The sequence below is a fragment of the Rousettus aegyptiacus genome, unplaced genomic scaffold, assembly GCF_014176215.1.
Source record: "Rousettus aegyptiacus isolate mRouAeg1 unplaced genomic scaffold, mRouAeg1.p scaffold_m13_p_15, whole genome shotgun sequence".
Lineage (NCBI taxonomy): Eukaryota > Metazoa > Chordata > Mammalia > Chiroptera > Pteropodidae > Rousettus > Rousettus aegyptiacus.
In genome coordinates, this window is record NW_023416290.1 from 60,580,727 (window position 1) to 60,591,606 (window position 10,880).

The 10,880-nt window shown below is 54.5% G+C and overlaps 2 protein-coding genes across 6 annotated transcripts in view; one reads left to right on the plus strand and one right to left on the minus strand.

Annotated features, from left to right (window-relative positions):
- Positions 1-4,754, minus strand: part of ARHGAP39 (Rho GTPase activating protein 39) — a 60,601-nt gene extending 55,847 nt beyond the window's left edge. The window contains exons 1-2 of one of the 2 annotated variants that reach the window (XM_036233222.1): positions 3,409-4,754; positions 1,721-1,896 (exon numbers count right to left, since the gene is read on the minus strand). The gene's annotated coding sequence lies outside the window, so the exon portion shown is untranslated. Of the gene's footprint in view, positions 1-1,720; positions 2,269-3,408 lie in introns of those variants that run through there. The other variant, XM_036233224.1, reaches the window with a different exon arrangement.
- A 1,277-nt stretch (positions 4,755-6,031) lies between these two features.
- Positions 6,032-8,530, plus strand: COMMD5 (COMM domain containing 5). 4 transcript variants are annotated; one of them, XM_016131819.2, is made up of 2 exons: positions 6,032-6,421; positions 7,625-8,530. In XM_016131819.2, the coding sequence occupies exon 2, from the start codon at positions 7,681-7,683 to the stop codon at positions 8,353-8,355; it is 675 nt and encodes a 224-aa protein (XP_015987305.1). In that variant the 5' UTR covers positions 6,032-6,421; positions 7,625-7,680; the 3' UTR covers positions 8,356-8,530. The 4 variants fall into 4 exon arrangements, with proteins under 4 accessions (XP_015987305.1, XP_015987306.1, XP_015987304.1 ...); XM_016131820.2 differs by having other exon boundaries at positions 6,367-6,421; positions 7,110-8,530; XM_016131818.2 differs by lacking the exon at positions 6,032-6,421 and adding an exon at positions 6,430-7,281.
- Positions 8,531-10,880: the final 2,350 nt, after the last annotated feature.

Consider the following 10,880-nt stretch of genomic DNA (forward strand, 5'->3'; position numbering starts at 1 on the left):
CCTGAATGCAACATATGACAGAATCAATCAAGTTTAAGAATTAAAAGAACCTCACTCTGATGATAGCAGAAGTGTGAGGAGAGGAGAGTGGCTAGATGGGACAGGAAACGGATCATGGAGTCACCACAAAACCTCAAGAACTTTGGACCTTATTCTAAATACTTAAAAAACAATAATCCCCAGTGTTGATGAGTAGAGAAAGACTCCACCAAAAAACCATTAGAAATAATAAATGAATACAGTAAAGTTGCAGGATACAAAATCAATATACAAAAATCTACTGCATTTCTGTATGCTGACAATGAACTATCAAAAGAAGAAATCGAGAAGGTAATCCCATTTACAATCACAGCAAGAAGAACACTTAGGAATAAACAAAGCCAGAGGTATCATGCTCCCCAATTTCAAGGTATATTATAGACCTATAGTCATCAAAACAGGATAGTATTGGCAGAGAAACAGACCCACAGACCAACAGAACAGAACTGAGAGCCTGAAAAGAAACCCACTCACACGTGGGCTGTAGACCAATGAACTTTGTCCACTTCATCTTTCTGTGTACAATTTAAAGATTTATACAATTTTAAAAAATTGATGTTTCTTATCAAAAAATAACAAGTGTTGGTGAGGATGCAGAGAAAAAGGAACCCTCATACACTGTTGGTGGGGTTTCAAATTGGTACAGCTGCTATGGAAAACAGTATGGAGGTTTCTCAAAAAAAATTAAAAATAGATCTGCCTTTTGACCCAGCAATTGCACTTCTGGGTATTTATCCAAAGAAAACCAAAACAGTAATTCGTAAAGACCTATGCACCCTTATGCTCACAGCAGCACAATTTACAATAACCAAGATCTGGAGGCAACCTAACTGCCCATCAACAGACGATTAGATAAAGAAGTTATGGTTCATATATACAATGGAATATTACTCAGCCCTTAAAAAAAATGAAATCCTATCATTTGCAATGACATGGCATGGATGAACCTAGAGGTTATTATGCTGAGTGAAGTAAGTCAGACAAAGACAAATACCATATGATTTCACTTACATGTGGACTCTAAGCAACAAAAAGAAACAGACTCACAAATATAGTGGACAATTTGCTGACGGATAGAGGGGAAGGAGTTTGTGGGGCTGGGAGAATAGGGTGAAGGGTTAAAGAAGTTATAAGTAAGTAATTTGATAGTTGGTCATGGGGATGGGGAGCACGGCATAGGGAATGAAGTTAGCATAAATATAATGGCTAAGTGGAAGGCCAGGGGAGGGAGGGAGCAAAGGGGGGGTGGTTGTTTTATGAACTCCTTAGATGTCTAACCAATGTACTGTATACTGGAAACTAATTTAAATAAATTTTTTTAAAAAGTTGATGTTTCTTTAATGATTCTTAATGTCAATTTTGTATTATATTTTGTTAGTAATGTGGGTATTTTTTCTGTTATTCTTAAATGATCTGAGGATCTTAAAACTATTTCAAAACTGAGGCAATGAATGCCTATATTTATACAAATTTTTATTTAATTGGAGTCCAACTTAAAGCTTTTATGAAAGTTAAAAGAAAAACTAGGGGAAAAAATAACATTTTTCATGCCATTTTTTTCTATATTCTCATTTTAGCAATCGTACAAAATTCCTGTTACATTCTAGTTTCCTCCTTGATGTCTCGCATTAATTCAAATGTGAGTTTAAAAACAGATCTCGTGCTGTCACAGACATCTTACCTCTTTTCTTTGAGACCACTGGGACATGTTCTCAACTCTTCGAGGGCAGAGCTACTGCCACCACAGGAGCCTGTCCAGGTGGGTGGCCTCCCAGTGAAAGGACACTCATTGTCCTCGGCATTATAACACCCAGCAGAACCTTTGCATCATGCACCACCAGAATCAGCTGAAATGTGCTAAAACAGAACTCAGAAAACAAAGCGGTAAGTGGACAGACAGTCCAAGCTCCACACCCCTGGATTCCAGGACCTTCCAGGACTTTCCAGATGCTCCACCAGCCCACTGCCCCACCACCTTGGAGGCAAAGGGTAGTAGGGGTGGGGCTCTGCTGCCACCCAGGGGTCGACCATGGTAAGACAATACATGTAAACGGACAGAAATCGGTACAGAGCATGACAGCTGTGGCAGCCTGCCAAGGGTGTTGAGCACAGCCTGTACAGAGGCCACCACCGGGCAGGGGCTCCCCAGGAGACACGTCAAGTGCAAGGAAGCCTCCTCTCCCTGCATGGGCACCCTACCCCCAACAAACTTTGGGGAGTTTGGGGTAATTACATCTAAAGCAAGGAACCTGTGCTCAGCACTGGTCATCTCCTTTCCCAACCTAACTGGAAGGCCTGCATGGGGCTTGGGCACCAGCCCCTCTCTGGGAGCTGCTGGGCAGAGACACTATCGTACCCACAAAGTCTCTGTGCAGCCCTATCCATCCATGGGACCAGACAGGTTTTGTGTTCCTGACTAGAGAATTTTCTCGTGAGTACTGCAGAGAGCTCCTGATGTCACATCTCACCTAAAATAATCCACGTGACAAAGGGACAGAAGAGGAGTATCTTGTTCTAAGTGCTGACGACATGTAGCAGCTTGGTTCTACTACGAGGTTAGAACAGGTCAATCAACACATTAGTCAAAACCACCACAAAACAGTGGCTACAAGAACCATGGCTCTATACAACTGCTCAGCTTCTGATTTTTCTCTAGCCAAAAAAGGCCTGCATGCCCTCAATAAAATGGACTGCACACCCAGGGGACCTTCTGAGTGACGATGGTGTCTTGTATCTCAATAGAGGTTTGGTTGACACAGATGTTAAAACTCAGCAAGATCACATTACTAGAAGTGAAACTCCACACAACCATGAGATAATGGAGAAGATTTTGCTGGACACATCAGAGTAAAGAATTAACACTCGTCACTGCAGATCTAAGGCACTAACGAAGGTGGGGGTGTGAGCTACGAAGTGACGAAAGTGAGAGGATGACGGGGAAAGGTGGAAAGCAGAACAGTCGCTGGTCGTCTCTGTAGCTGGGAGTCCCGGATAACGCCTGGGGCTGACAAGCCCACTAACAGAAGTACGTTCAACGGAAAAGGTAAACTGTTTTTTAAAAAAGGAACACCACGATTAAAACTGGGAGATGGAGAAGAAGGATGGAAACCTAATAAGTAACCAATAACTACTGTCTACAGAGAGAGGGGAAGAGGTATTATACAGATGGAATGAAGCTGTTATTGGGTTTACTGTAGAGGGAACCGCCGAAAGCAAACTCCCCTAATGGCCTGAAGAACTGTTGATTTTTAAAAGGCAACACAAGCACATGCTTGTCCACACAAGTACCCAGCGCTGTCTGTCTGAGATTGCCCCCAAGGGCCCATGGCAGTGAGCCGCTTCACCTAACCAGCCCCCACCCACTCTCACCTGTCCTGCAGCTGCTCAAGGCCACCGGTTTCTCAGCTCCCAAAAGATCCAGGACCTACAGCACTTCACTTTGCTCTTGCTGGGAGATCAGCCCCAGCTTGGGGACAGGGAGTTCTGTTGGGTGAGGGTCCTGGGGAGTTGGCGCAGGGCACTGCCCACTGGGTCCTGCATGCCAGGTGTGTGTGTTGGGGGAGAGGAAAGGGCTGGTCAGGGGAAGCAGGGGCTGAGAGTGAGTGCGGAAGGGGAGTTCAGGCATCGGTTCTCCCGCCAGCCGCGCAGAGTGAAGTCTGAAACTGGGAGCAAGGCAGGTTCCCCATGGGGACGTGCAGAGACCAGACTGGTGCCTGGGGAAAAGGGGTATGACCCTCTTCTCTGGGCTCAAAAGTGTGGAAGCAGCCCCCGAGCTCGCCGGAGGCCCCCGCCCCAAGCCCAGAGGAGAGAGGCCACCTGCTGTCGTCTCCAGCCTCACGTCCCTATAGAGCCCGTGGGCTGGCCTAGCTGCTGCCCTGCCGCAGGAGAGCAGTACACGGTCACGTCCTGAAATATCACTAGCACCAAACTCGGCAAACACAGGTTGTTGCTCCCCAAGGCCATGCCTCCTGCAGCCGGCCCGAAGACCAGTTGCACTCGTCAGCCATGGGGACCCAGATGAGTTTCCAGAGCCCCTATTCTTGGGGGAGGGCGTGAGTCCTATCCCAGAACCCTTTCCTTGGGCGCCAGGACTCCAGGCCTTGCTCCTCCAGGTGCTGGGCTCACGGCTCCAGAGGAGGGGGCGCAGGAAGGTGAACTCACCTGCGGTGCTAGGGGCCAGAGTGTGGCTGCCATTCTGGGGAACTGGATCAGAAGGAAGATGCAGGACCTGAGAGGGTTGCCCTAGCCTTGGCGTCCCCCGGCTCACCCTCAGAGGGAGGGACCCGTACTCACACCCATTCAGTGGCATGAAGTCACTGCACTAACTTTCAGGGCCCTAGAGGTATGCAGGGTAGACAGGTAAAGGACAGCGCTAATGGGTTCCTGGAGTGGCCTCCTGGGGCAACAGTTCCCTACAGAGGCCACTGGTCAGGGGCTGGTCACTCTGCAGCACGACTCATGCGTGCCCGACTGCTCAGGGTCACAAAAAAAGTCCCTAGAACAGGCGGAGCGAGGGCCCAGGTTGGGCGGGGAGCTGAGGGGTGGAAGTTGGCAGCTCCAGGGGGTCAGCTTCCCGGGCCCAGCTGGCGGACAGCAGCTAGAGACGCGCCCCCGCCCACAGGACCAGCGTGTGGCATAGGGCGGGTGAAGCTGAGCGACTGAAGGCACGGCCACAGGCCTGCCGACCTTGTCATCCCTTTGTTCCCGGGGTCCTAGGTCGGCATCCCATATCCTCGCACCCTCATTCTCCCGAAAGCCTCCCGGAGGCCTCCTCTCGGCCCTGCAGCCCCGGCGGTTCCCCGCAACTTCTCCCGCGGACCCGGGCCGGTCGGGGTCGACCCGCAGCCGGGCACCCCCGCCCGCGACCTGGGCTGAAACCTCCAAGGCTCTGCCTGGACGCACCTCAGTCCGCCAGGCCCGCCCACTCAGCTAGAACCAACCCCGTCTGCAATCGTCTGCCTGCGGCTCGCGCCCGCCGCTCGCAGCCCGCGGGGGCACAGAGAGCGCGCGCGAGAGCCGGCACGTCGGGGAGCACCTGGTCTGCAGGCAGGGGGCGGAGCCAGGCGGAGGGGGCGGGGCCTGGCGGGACCCGGGGCGCTCCTCCCTACGCCCGCGTCTGCTCCTCGAGACCTGAGGGCCGGAAGCGGCTTTGCGGTCCGGCTCCCGCACTTCCGGGGCTGCTCTAGGACCACAGAGGACTCCCGCCGTCTGTGGTCGACCCGGTAAGGGGCGCCCAGGAGTGAAACCGGTGGGCAGGCGGCCAGGCCAGACAGGCTGGACCTTGGACATCGAACCCATCTCTCCGCTCCAGGCCTGGGAGTTGCTGCTTGAGCGTAGTTGGACCCGCCTCACGTGTCTCTCCATCCCCAGGCCAGGCCTATGCAACCCTTCCCTCTTTCTTGGGAAGAAAATAACCTGTCTGCATTTCTCAACTGTTGTGGAAACCTCTCCTGCTGTAGGACCCATCACCGAGATTGTATGTGCAAGACAGTGATAAACCCTTAGTTCACTCCTTTGAGGTCTGAGCTCCCGTTTCAGTCATCTTTAGACTGGCAAATCAGCTATCAAACTTCGGATTGTTTGTTATGTCCTTTTAATTTTTGCGATGCATTTTCTTACTGTTAAGCTCTGCACATGTTGCAAGTCAAACCTGGACATGAGAGGTTTTCAGACCATGCCTTTTTTCTGCAAGGTGGACACAACACCTAGAGGAGGTCCCTTCCCAGCATCAGGGACAAAACTATCAGTTACAAAATAAATAAGTCATTGGGATGTAAAGTACAGCATGGGGACTATAGCAAATAATACTGTATCAACTTTGTATGGTCACGAAAACTAGTCTTATTCTGGTGATCATGCATCATGTATAAAAATGTGGAGTCATGATGTACTCCTGAAACCAATACTGTATGTAAATTGTACTTAAATAACATTAAGTGTACAACAGAGAGGCTAAGTACATGCACAGTGTCTTCCGGTCATAACCGCGGAGCCGGGCAGGAGGATGCGGCAGGGCTCAGCTCCGGTTGGCCAAGTACACCCTGGCCCCAGGACCTGGGTCCTGTCTCCCTCTCCTCCTGGTCTCTCCTCCCCAGCCCCTAGCCGAAACCAGGGCCCATCGGCTCCGTAAAGGCCTTAGATATCATCGCGGAACAGTGACTGTAAGTGCATCCCGCAGGCTGTGACCCGCGTAGCGGTTCCGCCTTGATCCCTTCGGAACAAAGTCTGGGGACCTCAGCTGCGGATCACAGAGGGCCGGGTCCTCCAGTGTCCTAGAGCTTCCCGGAAGTGTCTGGGTCGCCTCCGGGGCCGGACCGCGCTTCCGGCCGGGCCGCCGCGCTGCTCTCCGCCAGGGTGTTCCACTCCAGACCGCGCGCGCCAGGTGTGTGGAGGCTCTTGCTTTGGGGGCGCGGTGCGTGAGGTCGCCCCTTCCGGGAGTGGGCAGCGGGTCGGACGTGGCCCCTGGGCCACCGCTCCCAGGGAGCTCTGGAGGCCAGAGGCCTCTCCGCGACAGCAGCGCGCTGCTCGGCAGATCCCGTGCAGCTTGGGCCGGGCCCCCAGGGCGCTGACCGCGGCGAGCGCAGGGCGGGACTCGAACCCGGCCCGCCTCTGTCGGCTCCTTAGGGCGGGTGGCCAAGAGGGTCGGCAGCGGGCGGCACACTGGCCTCTAGGGAGCAGGATTCGAGTAGCCCGGTGGCCGTGGGCGAAGAAAGGCAGTTCCTCTACTGAGCAGGCAATCGGAGAGAACCCAAGAGTTTGGCCCTTGATGGTCGTTGACAGCCCTGGTGAGGTGGCTGGCCTTCCTGGGAGAATGGGGTACCATGAAGCCGGTTGGAGCACCCCCGAACTCCCGGGCTTCCCTAGCGCACCACCGCGCCCATCTCGCTGTGCTGCGAGGACCTGGGCTTGGTGGCGCCTTGGGGACGGTCTGTGCGCTGCTCTGCTCCGTCACCTGTCACCGCAGAGACGTGCGGTGTTCTCTTCTGCGTGAGCAGGCGCGCGGGCCGGTCGCCTGAGACCTGCCTTGCTGTTGTGCTGGCTCTTCCCGTCATGTCAGCCCTTTTCTCCAGGTTCCACACATACCTTTGCTGCACGTGCCCCTCTGCACCTCCTACCTGTGGGGCTGTGTCTGGTCGCCCCTGTGCTGTGATGAAAACAGCAGGGACTTCTGAGCAGACAGGCCTGGGTTCTAGCCCTTGACTTGGGCCGTTGCCCTCGATCCTCAGTTTCCTCTTTGGTGAGGTGAGAGTAATGAGGATTCAGGTTGGGCAGTGAGGTGGTCCCAGCGTGGTTGGTGGCAGCAGCAGTGGCTGTTGTGTCCTTGTCTCTGGAACCCTCTTCTTCATCTCTTCATCCCTTATTTATTTGGAGAACACGAATGTGCTCTCCTGGTTCTCGCCTCTACGCCGTCTCCCTGGCCAACTCCCTCCTCCCCTTTTCCTAGGACTGCAGTGGGCCCCTGCTTCCAGGTGCCTCCTGCCACATGGGAGTCATAAGTAGTTCATGCTGTCAGTGTCTTGAAAGCGGAAAACACATCAATCCCAAAGGACACGGGAGTCACTGGGCTTCTCTCCACCCCCTCCAGGCAGTTGCCGCTAGGACCTGCCTTTGGGCTGGCTAATCAAAGAGGAGGAAGCAGCAATGTCTGCCGTGGGGTCTACAGCTCCATACCTGCATCACCCTGGTGACAGTCACAGTGGCCGGGTGAGTTTCCTGGGAGCCCAGCTCCCCCCAGAGGTAGCAGCAATGCCCCGGCTCCTGGCAGATATGGACAGGAGCACGTTCAGAAAGTTGCTGAAGCTGGTGGTCAGCGGCCTGCAGGGACAGGACTGCCGCGAGGCCGTGCAGCGCCTTGGGGCTGGCACACACCTGCCGGAGGAGCGGCTGGGTGCCCTGCTTGCCGGCATGCACACACTGCTCCAGCAGGCCCTCCGGCTGCCCCCGGCCAGCCTGAAGCCCGACGCCTTCCAGGATCAGCTCCAGGAGCTCTGCATCCCACAAGACCTGGCTGTGGACTTGGCCAGTGTGGTGTTCGGCAGCCAGAGGCCTCTCCTTGACTCAGTGTCCAGGCAGCAGGGGGCCTGGCTGCCCCACATCACCGACTTGCGGTGGAGGGTGGACGTGGCCATCTCCACCAGCACCCTGGCCCGCTCCTTGCAGCCAAGTGTCCTGATGCAGCTGAAGCTCTCGGATGGGTCCGCACTCCGCTTTGAGGCCTCCACGGCCAAGTTCCAGGAGCTTCGGTACAGTGTGGCCTTGGTCCTGAAAGAGATGGCTGACCTGGAGAAGAAGTGCCAGTGCAAGCTGCAGGACTGACCGTGCTTGCCGGTCCTGTTGGGGTGACCCGGGGACAGCTGCTCAGACACCTTGAAAGTGAAGTCCCCCTGCCCAGGAGGCAGCCAGCTCGAGAGTGACTTCTGCCATGTTGGTCTCTGATTGAAGACAGCTGTGTCTTTCCTGTATTTGGAAGTAAATCAACTATCTAAACGTCTCTTGGTGGGCGTCCACTTCACATCCCTTCCCCTGGCCGTTGGTGTTGCTGCTCCAGTGTGGCCACCTGGGGTCTGGTCGCAGTCTGGGGTCCAGGCTGAGGCCTTCGTGCAGACACGGAGTTCCTCCAGCTCGGCTCTGTGTGGCATCTGGGCTCTGCTCACTTGCCGTGTGAATCCTGCTTCACAGTGCACAATTCATTGTCCTGTTCTAGCTCCCTGACCCCATGGAGCCAGCTTGCTAGTGGGGAGGGGAGACATTACGAATGCGTAAGTAGCGTGGCTTGTGAGAGGAGGCCCAGTGACTCAGAAAGCAGACCAGATCCGGGTGACGGAAGGCAGGGTTGTGGAACTGGGCTGTCATTTTGAACTGAGTCACAGGGTGGGCTTCCTTGAAGACCTGGCTTGGAGGTGGGTCGCAGGGGTATCCGAGGGAGGACTGCAGGCCCGGGGGCAGCCAGTGCACAGGCCACGCGGCTGCAGCAGAGTGCGGGGCAGACTGGCTCTGATGAGCGTTCTGAAAGGGTAAGACTGTTCTGCGTTGGGAGCAGAGCGTAGGGCACGTGAGCAGGAGTGGGGAGCATGGCGGGGTTGGTGGTGACAGGCACTCCGGTGCCCACAGGGTGGACGTGTGCAGGGCCTGTCGCCAGTCTTGCGCCATCCACAGAGGGCTCCAGGGGTCCTGCTCCCTAGACTGCAGTCGGGCTGTTCCGTCTGGTGTCCCTGCCCCCTTGGCCCACTCTCTGCTGGGAACCAGTGCCATCTGGGGTCTTGCGTAAGGGCACTGACCCCACCCTCAGACCTAAGCACCCCAAGGCCCCACCTCCTAACCCATCACAATGGGCATTAGGGTTTCACCGTATGAATTTGTGGAGACACATTCAGACCACATTTTTTTTTTTTTTTTTTTTTTTTGCTACTGAAATCAGTTGCTGTTGGTGAAGCATTTTGCACATCAGACCTGCGTAGAGGTAGGACTAGAAGGGGCCCTCTGTGTCATTTCTCAGTGTCCCTGACGGGCCAGGCCTGGCCACACAGCCACAAGCATAGAGAAGCCACAGGAGACGCCGGCAGGTATGTGTGAGAGCTCACCACTCAGGTAGTGAGGTCCAAGGTTTCCCGTGATCTGGAGAGGTTAGCGGCTTGCCCCGCGTCACACAGCCGATGACGGGGCCAGCGTTCTCTTCATCAGCCTTTGCTCCCCACCTGCACGAGGCTTCCCATGGAGTGTCCTTTGGCTGAAGACTAGGGCCCAGGACCATGGACAGTGGCAGGAGGGGCAGTACGGTCCTCTAGGGACAGTATTAGCTTTTTGGTGGAAACGATTCTGTCCGCGCAGCCACCACAGCTGAGATCAGCCAGGCACAACATGCAAACAAATGAGCATGATCACATTCCAACAGAAATTTCTTACAGGTACTGAAATTTTCATTTCAATCATTTAAGACCCATTCTTAGTTCCAGAGCTGGAGAAAACCAGGTGTGTGTGGGAGGGGTGGCTCTGCTACCCCTCGCTGGGCCAGTCGGTAGGCAGCCCCTATGTGCCCGTGGACTCCCCCAGGCTGCAGAGGGACTGTCCACCCCCTTCTGTGGTCAGGTTCCACCACGGACCCGTTGAGGGTGGGTGCTGGCCCTGTCCACTTTTGTCCCCGGGCCTGCACAAGGCCTTGCAGAGAACAGATGTTCGTACCTGGAAAATCACCCCATTTCGTTGACCCTGACGCTGGCAGTTTGTCTTGCGTGGGTCTCTGCTTCCCCCCTTCAAAGCCTGGATGACCCCCAGATGCACCATTCGTTCTTTCAACCATTTCCTGGGCTGAGTGGGGACATGGGGACTTGCAAACCTACACAGGGTCTGCTCCCCACCCCCAACACTTCATTTGTGAAGCTTCTAGAAAGTTCAGCATAGCTCCAGTCCAGCATCATAAGTCAAAGATTAACCCGTGATTCGAAACAGAAGTAATTTCGGGTCAAAATCATGGGTTTAATTTATTGGTTCCAAAGTATTTTAAAACCTTCTCTGAAACAGACTTCTGGAAGTTCTTAAAGCAAGCCTATTTCTATATTGAAGGCCAAATTGGAAAACATGGCTTGAAAGAATGGAGCCCTCCAGCACCGTGGCGGCCCCAGCACACGCGGGCCGCGCGAGACCAGGCGGCACTCACGTGGATGCAGGCAAGGGGCCCCTCCCCAACTTCCGCCGCCCCGCCTCGAGGGCCTCGGGGTTACTTCCACTGGACTCCCAGTGAACAAGCCATACCAACAGTGGAGAGGAAAAACAATTTCTCAAAGGTTGGAGGGCACGAAAGCGTTACCCAAGTCAACGGCCACCACCGCATGGTGAACTTGGCT